General features: G+C 42.0%; 2 protein-coding genes across 2 annotated transcripts in view; one reads left to right on the top strand and one right to left on the bottom strand.

Annotated features, from left to right (window-relative positions):
• The window catches only part of LOC120019235, a 39,021-nt gene extending 37,739 nt beyond the window's left edge, over positions 1-1,282 (top strand). The window contains exon 15 of the mRNA XM_038962556.1: positions 1,272-1,282. Within this exon, the coding sequence (XP_038818484.1) occupies positions 1,272-1,282 (11 nt within the window). The remainder of the gene's footprint in view (positions 1-1,271) is intronic.
• Positions 1,283-2,132: 850 nt separating this feature from the next.
• LOC120019233 (serine/threonine-protein phosphatase 2A 56 kDa regulatory subunit alpha isoform-like) overlaps positions 2,133-13,752 on the bottom strand; it is a 63,458-nt gene continuing 51,838 nt past the window's right edge. Inside the window, exons 2-3 of the mRNA XM_038962555.1 lie at positions 2,256-2,452; positions 2,133-2,156 (exon numbers count right to left, since the gene is read on the bottom strand). Coding sequence (XP_038818483.1) covers positions 2,133-2,156; positions 2,256-2,452 — 221 coding nt within the window. The remainder of the gene's footprint in view (positions 2,157-2,255; positions 2,453-13,752) is intronic.

The raw sequence follows: 13,752 nt of genomic DNA, 5'->3' as shown, positions 1-13,752 counted from the left end.
ACGGTTATGCAAAAATCGTCACAGCCATCAGCACTCGAGAATGCTCAAGACAGACAAGTCAACCTATCCCTCACAAGAAAGCGTCAGTCAGTCCCCTTGGCTCCGACAGCTAAGGATGTGTTGATCAGTGGTGTAGTGGAGGGTAAACGCAAGTAAAACGCAGTTTACCCAATTTTTTTGTTGTTGCTACAGTTTACCCACCTTTTGCAGGAAAAATGCATTGAAAGTATTGGGAGCGTTACTTTTTTCATTGCAACCGCCGATCATAGTTTACCCACCTACATTTTTTTACCACCAAGTCACTGGTGCTGATGATAACCTATCCATGTGTGTAATGAGCAGTACCCTTGGAAGAGCTGCTAAGTGAGTTATGGCACACCGTATCCGTGGAGCTGGTGTTCTAAATGCTGTGTGAGTCACTGTGAGGCTGTAGGAGGATGCGAGCCATCTGAGTGTTCCAGAATGACCACCTACTACAGGAAGAGACAGTGATACTCCATCCACCATGCGCCACAGTTTAACAGGATGCTTCCCCTTACACAGACACATTATATTACCCAGGAAAGAAACTTACGCAACCAACTCTTACTGGTACAGTCATAGGCATGCCCCGGCCTGTCAGCAAAATAATCAAACTCCATGTGCTCCATCTACCAGGCCTGTTAAAACAAACTGAAAAGGTAGTCTAGTTCGTGGTTGTTTTTTTTAGACCAGCCATTTTGGATTGGTGATAAACACCAACGTGAGGAAAACAACGGGAGGATTGGAAACATCTAGCCAGTCTTGGCTCGCTGGTGAGCGGCAAAACAAATCCCTCCAATTCATATGCTGATGAGTCTAACTGGCAGTGGAGATGTGCCTTGCCACGAGAAAAGATGCACAGTTCTAGCACTAAGTGGAAACATCCAACATTTGTTGTTTAATTAATAACTGCTCTACATTTGCTATCCCACACTACTCTGGAATGGGGTGATGATATTCACACGTCTATAAATCTATCATCACAATGTAATTTTTTCATCACCAAGTACTACCTCTACCATCAAATTCTAGCCTGTGAATAACAAGTGCAGAACCTGTTCTCTGTAACCTTAGAATAGCTACACATGCTAATGTGGCTGCCTGTGGCAATGATACACACTAAATGTCAGGGAATGTAGGCCTGATCTTTCAAGATAGCAATTTCAGACAGAAAACCCCATAAAAAGACGACGCCTGGGCTGACAAAAACACCTCTAATCGTGTGACAACTGATGTGTCCTCTCCTTCAGTGTCGAACTAAGCATGTAACTGTTGACAGTCATTGATCTAAAACAATTACTCTGTCTGACACACCTCTCAAATGTGATATATCAAGATCAATTAATAAACTCAAAAGAAACTACTTAGGCCCCTCACATCTACAGAGTAAAGCAGTGGATGCCAGAGACGGTAGTTTAAGGTGGTACAAAAAAGAGACAGCCAGAGGTTTCCTGAATCCTAATGATCGCAAGGAGTGCTGATCTGAAGGAGTGCTGGCAACTGACTGGGGGCGTGCGGGTCGTCCTTCACTGTCTGGTCTGGCAGCGTGGCTAGCGGTGAGGGTTATGACAAGGGCAAAGGGATGAGCGAGGTGATTAAGAGGTCTGGGTAATCTTTGTGTCTCACTGCAGCTGAAGGTGTGTGACGGCTTTAGGGAGAGCTGCCTCTCTCCCAGGTTGCTCAGAGTATAGCGACAGTGCACAGCACGCAACAAAGTTATATCTTAAGGCCCTTTCATTTCACATCTCTAAGAATGACAGCTGCTCCTATTCAAGAACTACTTCCTAATCTTTAGGTTGAAAAACTTGGGTGAATCAGTCCTTTTTCTTTCTAAGAACAATGGCAATCGTTCAAGCCCGGATTAAAATTGCATGTCATGTTTTCAATTACCACTTTCTCTACTTTTTAGTGGCATTCTTAGCAGGATAAAGGTTCTTCCACATCCTATCAAATCTCTCAATCTTGCGTAATCAAACTCATATGCCAGGGACAGTGTGCTTATTTGTTTCACAGAAGTCAAGCAGGACTGGGTGCTGTTGTAGTGTTTTCTGTTATACCATTTTCACAAAATCGTACCGAAACGAACCGCTGTGTCCTGGTTTGGATATTTTCTACACATTGCCCTTTTCCAGCAACTACGGAGGATGAGTAAATGGGCCAGCACCGTACAGCTAGTCCTGGCACAGCTCTGATAGACAGTGTGAAAAGGGATTTTGTGTAAAGACCGCACTCACCATATTAGAGATCTCTGGATAGGCCGTCTCTACCAGGACACCCCTGTTGGTGGAGACATAGTCCACCAGCTCGTTGAGCGTGGCCCGCTTAATCTCCTTGCTCTTCAGGTCGGTGACCGAGTCCATGAAGTCAAACAACATGCAGCACTGCTGGAGCTTCTGGGTGAACAGCTCCTGCTGCTCCGTGGAGGGCGCATCTGGAACCAGAAATGAGATGGAAACAACATTTAGATTTAGGTATGTAACAATTCACCGATATGCATCGGTTCCCGGTTCAAATGTTGAAGATATGAGTGCATCGGTCCGCGGTGCCCCAAACCGATCCAAATGTAGCACACATTGGTCAGAAAATCTGGTCAAACGTTACGAATCGGCTGTTCACATTTTTCAAAAAAAAAACTCTAATCTTGTGACAACTGATGTGTCCTCTCCTTCAGTGTCGAACTAAGCATGTAACTGTTGACAGTCATTGATATAAAAGTAATTTTGCATGCAGAACAACCCCAGGCAATATCAAACTAGTCAAACTTAACTGTGCGCAGCTTCGTGTGCTGACCCAAGAGAGGTCTATTCCCAATATTGCATATCTGTGCAGTAATATCAGCCTTCAAATGCTTGTAAAATGGCTTGGAAAATATGAGGTATTATTAGTTGAGTGACAACCAATGTAATTTGCTAGGTTATTGTTATTAAATGTGCTGTTGAAAATGTTGTTTTACAGAATAAAAGTAAGCTACAAGAGACAACACTCATCTGGCTATACCTGCTGAGCTTACAATATAAGTTAGTCTTAAGTACAGTGCATTTGGAAAGTATTCAGACCCCTTGACTTTCCACATTTTTTTAAGTTACAGCCTTATTCCAAAATGTATTAAAGATTTTTCCTCCCCCTCAAACAGTACCCCATAATGACAAAGCAAAAAAACATTTAAAAAAAACAACATTTTAGCAAATTTATATATAAAAAAAAAAACAGATACCTTATTTAAATAAGTATTCAGACCCTTTGCTATGAGACTGAAAATTGAGCTCAGGTGCATCCTGTTTCCATTGATCATCCTTGAGATGTTTCTACAACTTGATTGGAGTCCACCTGTGGTAAGTTCAATTGACTGGACCTGATTTGGAAAGGCACACAACTGTCTATATAAGGTCCCACAGTGGACAGTGCACCTCAGAGCAAAAACCAAGCCATGAGGTTGAAGAAATTGTCCATAGAGCTCCGAGACAGGATTGTGTTGAGGCACAGATCTGGAGGCTACCAAAAACATTTCTGCAGCATTGAAGGTCCCCAAGAACACAGTGGCCTCCATCACTCTTAAATGGAAGAAGTTTGGAACCACCAATACTCTTCTTAGAGCTGGCCGCCCTGCACATCTGAGCAAATCGGGGGCGAAGTGCCTTGGCCAGGGAGGTGACCAAGAACCCAATCAATAGCCACTCTGACAGAGCTCCAGCTTTCATCTGTGAAGATGGTAGAACCTTCCAGAAGTACAACCATCTATGTAGCACTCTACCAATCAGGCGTTTATGGTAGAGTGGCCAGACGGAAGCCACTCCTCAGTAAAAGGCACCTGACAGCCCGTTTGGAGCTTGCCAAAAAGGCACCTTAGGATTCTCAGAACACGAAAACAAGATTCTCTAGTCTGATGAAACCAAGATTGAACACTTTGGCCTTAATGCCAAGTGTAACGTCTGGAGGAAATCTGGCACCATACCTACGGTGAAGCATGGTGGTGGCAGCATCATACTGAGGGGATATTTTTTGGCGGCAGGGACTGGGAGACTAGTCAGGATTGAGGGTAGGGGAACGGAGCAAAGTACAGAGAGATCCTTGATGAAAACCTACTCCAGAGCACTCAGGACCTCAGACTGGGATAAAGGTTCACCTTACAACAGGTCAACAACAATTCCCACACAGCCAAGACAATGCAGGAGTGGCTTCGAGACAAGTCTCAATGTCCTTGAGTGGTCCAGCCAGAGCCCAGACTTGAACACGATCGAACATCTCTGGAGAGACCTGAAAATAGCTGTGCAGCGAAGCTCCCCATCCAAACTGACAGAGCTTGAGAAGATCTGCAGAGAAGAAAGGGAGAAACTCCCCAAACACAGGTGTGCCAAGCTTGTAGCGTCATACCCAAGAAGACTCAAGGATGTAATCGCTGCCAAAGGTGCTTCAACAAAGTACTGAGTAAAGGGTCAGAATACTTACGTAAATGTCTAAAAACCTTTTTTTGCTTTGTCATTATGGGGTAAGTGTGTAGATTGGTGAGGGGGGGGGACGATACATTTTAGAATAAAGCTGTAACTTAACAAAATGTTGACAAAGTCAAGGTGTCTGAAAACTTTCCGAATGCATTGTACATAGAGTAGCCAGCCAAATAGAAAAAGTAGCCAGCAAGGGAGTTCCGGGCTGGGGGGGTCCAGGGGGCATGCCCCTCATGAATTTGGTTTTATTTTTGTGGCCTCTGTTACATTCGAATGCATTGACTCCATCCAAAATACACAGCAAAATGATTGAATACTTTAATGACTTTACCTCAAGGATTGGTCAAATGAGTTGCGGTATTGAGTAGAAAGACATGACTTCGCAATTAAAATTATTTAAAATGTATGAATTCAGTGCCAATTGTTTTGGATATCATCTAAGCCTCAGAAAATAGTCCTGATCATATAGGCTAAGTAAAATAACCGTTTTAAACATTAATCCTGTCTTCTCTTGAGATTCAAGTCATATTTACAGTTTTACTGCAATATATAAAAAACCACAATGATGTTTGTTCTTCAAATTATGTATTTTATTGGCTTTGCTGCTGTGGGTAAGGAAACCTGTGTGTAATTATTTTATTTTGGTGAACTATCCCTTTAACAGTTTGGCCTGTCAATAACTGTGGGTGGGATTGTCAGGGGAGTGGGCAAGATGTTTGTGAGTCAGAGTTGGTAGGGTTTCAGACCTGTCAATCAATCACTGTGAGTGGGACTTTGAGGGAAGGCGGTAGATTAGTAACCTAGTCAGAAAAACTAACCTAGTCTACTCTTTCAATTTAATTTATTGTGGAAGAAACCTAAGAAAAAAGGTTGCCTTATGTCAAGTAAACATGGATTCCCTGTTGATCAATATAGAATTGCAGGAATTTGCAGGACACCCAGACGCCCAACAAGGTTGTATAAAAGTGGGGGAGCACCCATGAAGACATACAAGTATGATTGAAGAATGAAACACAGAAAGCAGCAGCAACTCCATTGTCAATAGTTCAATGAAATCAGTAGGCCTATATCAATGTCTTTAATAATACCATATTCACATTATAGTGCCTTCAGAAAGTATTAACACCCATTGATTTAAAAAGTGGGAATAAAATGGATTTGTATTTTTTTTGTCAACAATCTACACAAAATACTCTGATGTCAAACATTGATGAAAAATAAAATATACTTAACAAAAATAAACACAAGACGCAACAATTTCAAAAGATTTTACTGAGTTACAATTCATATGGAAATCAGTCAATTGAAATGCATTAGGCCCTAATCTATGGATTTCACATGACTGGGAATACAGATATCCATACGTAAAAAAAAAAAATTGAAATGGGCTTCAGGATCTCGTCACAGTATTTTTGTGCATTCAATAATTATCAATAAAATGCAATTGTGTTCTTTGTCCGTAGCTTATGCCTGCCCATATCGCAAACCCACCGCCACCATGGGGCACTCTGTTCACAACGTTGGCATCACCAAACCGTTCGCCCACGGTTGGATGTACTGCCAAATTCTTTAAAACGATGGAGGTGGCTTATAATAGAAATTAACATTAGATTCTCTGGCAACTGCTCCGGTGGACATTCCTGCAGTCAGCATGCCAATTGAACGATCTCTCAAAACTTGAGACATCTGTGGCATTGTGTTGTGTGACAAAACTGCACATTTTAGAGTGGCCTTATATTGTCTACAGCACAATGTGCACATGTGTAACGATCATGTTGTTTAATCAGCTTCTTGATATGCCACACATGTCAGGTGGATGGATTAATTTGTACACAAAATTGAAGAGAAATAAGCTTTTTGTGAGTATGGAACATTTCTGGGATCTTTTATTTCAGCATGGGACCAACACCTTACATGTTGCGTTTATATTTTCGTTCAGAGTATGTTAATTACATAAGTATTCAACCCCCTGAGTCAATACATGTTAGAATAACCTTTAACAGTGATTACAGCTGTGAGTCTTTCTGGGTAGGTCTCTAAGAGCATCCCAGATCTGGAGTGTACAACATTTGCCCATTATTCTTTTCAACATTCTTTAAGCTCTGTCAGCTAGTATATACCTACTATGCAAGATGGCAGCAAGAATGTACTTCTCTGATCAGAGTTTGTAGCTGAAAACTGGATTATTTAGGTTTGTTTCATCTGGCTGTGAACACATCAGAGAACAGTGCAATATTGCAAGGAGACATACAAAACAGGTCTGCTGAAGGTTGAGGCCTACTTGGATATACCTGGGCACACCACTTTATAGGTCCTAGTGCTGGCTGGTTTGTGGTTGGGTTCTGACTTGCTGCCTATAACCAAAGATGTTATTAACTAACCCAAGCTAGACTATAGCATGTCGTTTCCAATGGGAGAAAATAAATCATAGTGGGCAGAACAAGCAAGGAGGTGGGCAGAGCCAAGAACGAGCTAGCGAGAGCCTACTTGCACGTTCTAGCAGGTATTTGCATATTTCTGTAAGGGAACGCCTACACTGGGAAGTGCACGTATGCAATAACTAAATTCACCCTTGCACTCCTTCTAAACAACGCAATATTTAGAAACCTTGGCATAGGATAAAGTCTACGAAACTAAGTCCACTGTTCGTAATGGATTTTAGTTTTGGAAACTGTATTAAGATAAAATGTTTCATTGATGAGAACATTTGCAGAATGTCGGCCAAAATCCATCTCGCTCCATCTTCTCCCAATGCCGGCCACTGGGCTTCCTCTAACCACCATATCTGGTAGTGAGTGGAAACGCCAACCAGATGCTTCACATTTACACATCCGGTAAAATATCGGTTTCATTGCTCTATTTGTGCTATAACTGCGGCGATCCTACAAACTGTGCGATTCAATCTAACTATCACACTATGTGGACTGATTGAGTTTAAGCCAATTCCTCGCCAACCTGTTGTATTTGTGTGGATTTTAACTGACTTTTTCCAAAGGGGCGTTTACCAGAGTAAGCAAATTGAGACAGTGGGACCTATCCAGGATACGCTGCAATAAGACCTTTGTCCTTTTTTACTCCTCAGCCTGGCCGTAGTGCCACTGCCTCGCCACCGCGTCGCCACTCTTCGACTGACCGGCCAGGACTTCCCAGTAGAGACCCCTTCCTAATGAAGTCACCTTTCCCTCATATACACTATTCCATGTCTCGGCATAAAAAATCTTATTTAACCGGTCTCGCCCCCTTCATCTACACTGATTGAAGTGGATTTAAGAAGTGACATCAATAAGGGATCATACTCTAGCTTTCACCTGGTCAGTCTGTTATGGAAAGGGCAAGTGTTCTTAATGTTTTGTACACAGTGTATATGTTCCTGTATGACTCAGTTGGTAGTTTTTTTAAATTTTGGCAATTTTTTTTTTTTTGCTCAGCAGTCTTATGGCTTGGGGGTAGAAGCTGTTAAACCTTTTGGACCTAGACTTGGCGCTCCGGGTACTGCTTGCCGTGAGGTAGCACAGAGAAAAGTCTATGACTTGGGTGCCAGGAGTCTTTTACACATTTTTTTGGCCTTCCTCTGACACCGCCTATTACATAGGTCCTGGATGGCAGGAAGCTTGACCACAGCGATGTACTGGGTCGTACGCCCAACCCTCCGCAGCGCCTCGGATGCCGAGCAGTTGCTCTCGATGGTGCAGCTGGAGAACTTGATGATCTGGGGACCCATGACAAATCTTTTCAGTCTCCTAAGGGGGAAAAGGTATTGTCGTACCCTGTCTTGGTGTGTTTGGACCATGATTGTTTGTTGGTGATGTGGACGCCAAAGGAACTTGAAACTCTCAACCCGCTCCACTACAGCCCTGACGATGTGAATGGGGGCGCTTCGACCCTCCTTTATAGCTCTGTCTGGACAGAGGCCTCTCTTCCTCGGTGCACACTGTCACTGTGTCCGTTTCCATCTTGTCCAGCTGTGTAGATAACATTTCACGTAAACCCTGTTTCTTGTCTGCATCAAAGTAGCGGTCCTTGTACATAGCATCAAGCATGGTGGCGACACAGTAAAGAGAGAATGCCACCGAATCGCTTGTTCACAGCCTGTGTCGGCAGTTTTGTTAAGCAGGCATTTCAATGTCATGACAGAGGGTATCACGTTTTCTGCAGGCGCAGTTGATGAGCTTATTTCTCGAGTCAGTCAGAGCTAGCTATTGTGTTCATGTTTCCAAGTTTCAAACATGTTCTCAAATGCCATTGAAATGGCAGCAGTGGTACGACAACCAGCACATTCATCAGCATGCAATACGACTTTCCTCAGTACGAAATCCTCGACGACCCACTGCGCTGTCAGATTCAGCATGCTCATGTGGCTGATATTGCTGGTCCAAATGTCAGTCGTGAAGCTAATAGCAGTGACGCTATTACTGTGTAACTCCGGTAAGGCAACATCTGAAAAATAGCGCACTTGGTCGTGTGTACCGGTGCTCGGCCAGTCGGCGAAAGCCAACATCACCCACGACAGAGAACGATTGATTTTCAAGGGCAATGAATTCCATTATCTTGGCGTCGCCTTTGAGTTGTGGGCTAGGTTAGGAATGCTGTGTTGCACGTGTAGTGCAACATTTTACGTGGTGCCACGGGGGGTATTTGTCTGTAATAAAGTCCTTTTGTGGGTAAAAACTCATTATGATTGGCTGAGCCTGGCTCCCCAGTGGGTGAGCCGGGCTCCCAAGTGGGTGAGCAATATGCCCACCCATGACTGCGCCCCTTCAGTCACAGTCATGTGAAATCCATAGATTATGGACTTATATATTTAAATTGACTGATTTCCTTCTATGCACTGTAACTCAGTAAAATCTTTGAAATTGTAGCATTTTTTGTTCAGTATAGTTTATCAACATTATAAGCACAGCAATGTGCACAAGGCAGTAGGCTACGCATAAATGTTTTTTTCCCATAATGCAATTAGTGGGGAACACCGTTGTCGAAAGGGCATCGCACATGCAAGCGGTTTCATGTGATTTCCCTTCGAAATTTAGAAAGAGAGGAGATCTAATAGACTACTTTGAAGCAAGGTAAGAAATGTCTCATATGTATTAAACGTTCAGGTGCCTCCAGCTCATTGCAAAGTGTGTGTGATGTGTGATGCGCTGATGAAGCCTGCCGTCCGTTTCCTTTTGAGATGCTGCAGGAGCAGCAGCTCTCACGCTGTCTGACAGAGTTTCCGCTCAAAGGCTCTGTATCTGTATGCTGTACGCATGTGATAAGATACATAACTTGTGTTTCCTTCAATGAGAATAGGCTAAAAAGCATTATTTCGCAATGGGATTTTTTCTTCTCCCCAACAATTGGCCGGCACCAATTTTATTTATCAGCTTTTTAAAACAATTCAGACCAAAAGCCAGCTATTACTGGCAAATAGAAACCCTGACAGGCGTCTTTCCTAACTGAGTTGAATGGCTTTTATAAGAGAAAACTCAGCATGGATCAACAACATTGTAGTTACTCCACAATACTAACCGAATTGACAGAGTGAAAAGAAGGAAGCCTGACCAGAATATTTTTTTTCCCAAAACATGCATCCTATGTGCAACGTACTGCAAAAAATGTGGCAAAGCAATTACATTTTTGTCCTGAATACAAAGTGTTATGTTTGGGGCAAATCCAATACAACACATTACTGAGTACCACGCTCCATACTTTCAAGCATAGTGGTGGCTGCATCACGTTATGGGTATGCTTCTAATCGTTAAGGACTGGGGAGTTTTTTGGGATAAAAAAAGAAAACGGAATGGAGCTAAGCACAAGCAAAATCCTAGAAGATTTCAGCAGGACAAAAACCTAAAACACAAGGCCAAATCTACACTGGAGTTGCTTACCAAGAAGACAATGAATGTTCCCGAGTGGCCAAGTTACAGTTTTGTCTTAAATCTGCTTGAAAATCTATGGCAAGAACTGAAAATAGTTCTCTAACAATGATCAACAACCAATTTGACAGAACTTGAAGAATTTTTTAAATAATAAATGGCCAAATGTTGCGCAATCCATGTGTGGAAATCTTAGACTTACCCAGAAAGACTCACTGCCAAAGATGTTTCTAAGGTGTTGACTCAGCGGGTTGAATACTTATCAAGATAATGTTTTAATTTTTCATAAATGTTTTACAAATGTTAGAATTTTTCTTCCACTTTGTCAATAGAGTATGTTGTGTAGATCGTTGACAAAGAAATGACAATTAAACCCATTTTAATCCAACTTTGTAACAACAAAATGTGGAAAAAGTCATGGGGTGTAAATACTTTGTGAATGTACTGTTTATCATTCACTCTCACACACAGAGAGAGAAAGAGAAGTCAGCTCAGAGGCCCTGCCCATGAGCGCCATCGGCAGCAGATTTTAATTTAGAATGGAAAATTAATGTGTTTATTTAACAAATGTTAGTGCATTCAATCATATCGATTCGTTCCTCTAATAAACTGGAATCGCACCAAAATGTTTCAAACTAAAACGTATCGTTCCTGTATCGTATCGGAGCCAATGTACGTAGATACGTACCAAATAGGCCTAGTCTTGAAAGGGAAAGAGCCACATCCCTATTTAGTGTACATTCTCATTTGGCTTAAAGCTAGAATCCTTAACTGAAACAAAGCAGCCTCCCTGCCTCGGTTTTGGTAAAAAGCTGAGCGACGGGCCTGGAGAAATGTAACCACTCAAAATTATAGACAGAGCTATAGATGCATGGATTAACCATCCATGACATCAACATTAGCGTTTTAACCATGTTTTAAGGCTATACAGTGTTTATTTACATTGTTTACTAACATTGGAGTAAAACAAGCTCATATTTCGAGTTCTGATCGGTTACGACAGTTGAACTAAGCTCATGGGGCATTTATAAGTTATAGTCTTCGAGAAGTCCAAAAATGTGGCAACTAAGGATTCTAGCTTTAAACCATTGCATGGTAAAACTGTACAACCATTAGGCTTGGATGGTATACCGTATATGGGGGTATTTGGAAATAGCCACAGGATGCTTCTTCAATACCGCCAACAATTGAAATTTGAATATTTGTAGCTACTTTTTAAGTAAATACCTGCAGGCAACTTGTGTAATACGTTAGGAGATAAACACTGCTTTCTTCATTTCACCTGTCACATAATTTTCATTATGAATCTTACTGGTGGTACCCAGTCACGTGGTGTTTGTTTACAAGCACACAACGACGAGAGACCAGAGCCTTGTGAGTCACTCGCTGCTATGCAGCACGCACCAGATGATCTAGTTCAAGTATGGAATTCACAACTAAACGTTTGCCAGTTACAATTCGTATAACTGTCAAATGAACTGTCTAAAATGTGCTAAACGCTCTTCAGTTGTGCATTTGGTTTGCTAATTTAGTAGCTCGTTAGCTATCTAGCTAATTGGTTAGCTTCTTCCAAAATCAAGTTTGCTTAGCAACAACAGAGAACCCCCTCCTGGATCAAGAGCCTTGCTGTCTAATATTTGTTGTGTGCGCACAGCAAACTGTTAGCAGCTTTTGAGTTACTTATATAACTTTATGAGCTGGGATGTCTGTCCTACAAATATTTTAGGTCAGAGACTGTATAAAAATGTTCGCAATGCAGTCTTTAGCATTGTCTATGGGATTTTACATGTACTTGTCAGCATTGCTAACCTTCGGATTACAGATAATTTTTGTTGTTGTTGTAAAAAGCACCCCTTGTGTTCAGTGCCAGTATTACCAAATATCCCAGTACGGCACAAGGTCGATATAAAGGTATGACAATCTGGATACTGCCCAAGCTTAACAACCATTGCATGGCATTGGTGTCAACAAAAGCTTGCCTGGTTAGTCGCCTAAACAAGATTACCTACAAATTGTGTAGTTAACTGCCAAGGCAGCCTAACTGAATGCAACTTGGAAAATACCCATCATGACTTAAGTTTTAAAAAAGTATACAAAATTCATAGGCAAATTGCTATGGTGGAAGTCGATACTGATTGAAATAAACTTAACAGTACACAGAGGCTTCAATCCACATCCTCAGTGCAAGGCCAAACAGACATTTGCTGAATGATGAAAAGTTTACAGGTATTGGCAAGGTCTTGATAAAGTTCATACTGTGCTGCTGACGTGCATTGTGACAGGGTACAGAACAGTACACTGTGATAGAATAGTTGCAGTTGAGAGTTTAGCTAATGGAGGGGGAAAAATCCTAATGGAACCTTTTAGTAGGTTTCAGTAAAGTAAACACCTCGGATCATAATAGGCCTACTGCTTACACAGCCTGTGAAAACAGAGAAGTGAGGACTATCATTTACATTAAACACAAGCAAGGACCCAGAGATACCATTTTTAAAAATCACATCAAGTCAGTGTTGTTCCAATCGACAGGCTTTACATATACAACTCAATATACGTACTTTGGCCGTGCATAGGGCTGTGGCGGTCATGACATTTTGTCAGATGGTAATTGTCATGCAAATGACTGCCGGTCTCACCGAAACTGACCATTAATTAACATAAACATGTTGAGCGAGCCTTTGGAACACCTACATTTTAATAAGTCAAATAAATCCATGTAATATAGCCAACCCAATAAAATACATTTATTTAGTTGTAATCGGCCTCGAAAGCTGGGAATGTCTTAGAAATATCGCTAACCCACAACACATATCTAATCAATGGAAACTGGAATACAAATGGCAGAATTAAAAGCGAACTCATCACTTTGTCCTCGTCTTTCAGATTTTTCAAATTCAAATCATGATGTTTTTAGAAAGTGATGAGGGACAATAGAGAGCTGAGTAGCAGGCCACTAGTAAGGGCCATTAGCAAGTTTGGTAGGCTACCCATCAGCGCAGTTTTGGATTGGGATTTCAGCTCTCTATTTGACCGCGGTCATGACTCGTGACAACCGGTGTGGCGGTAATACAGTCACCGCAATAGCCCTAGCCGTGCAGAGCCAAGAGACAGCTCAATCACTCTAGGCCTTTATCAGAACGCCATTTATGGATTAGACAGTGAGTGTGTGCAGGGTTATTAGAGCTGTCAAACCTGACTCCGGCCAGGCTATAAACAGCACTTTGGCAGACGCCCAGAAACACAATGACAGAACAGTACAACGTAGGGCTAGCCTAGCCTAGTAGCAGGGCTATGTCTCTTAACTCATACCGGGAGGAAGCAGCCTTGATTTATGGCCACTTACAAACCCAACACCTAAAGGTTATGAGGTTGTGCTAACACAGACTCCTATGTAAACCGCATGTCATCTCAAATCAAGTGTATCAGCTACAGAA

This window comes from Salvelinus namaycush, chromosome 24 (genome assembly GCF_016432855.1).
Source record: "Salvelinus namaycush isolate Seneca chromosome 24, SaNama_1.0, whole genome shotgun sequence".
Classification (NCBI taxonomy): Eukaryota; Metazoa; Chordata; class Actinopteri; order Salmoniformes; family Salmonidae; genus Salvelinus; species Salvelinus namaycush.
Note: the sequence above shows the minus strand (reverse complement) of the source record. Positions and strands in the feature narration are given on the sequence as shown.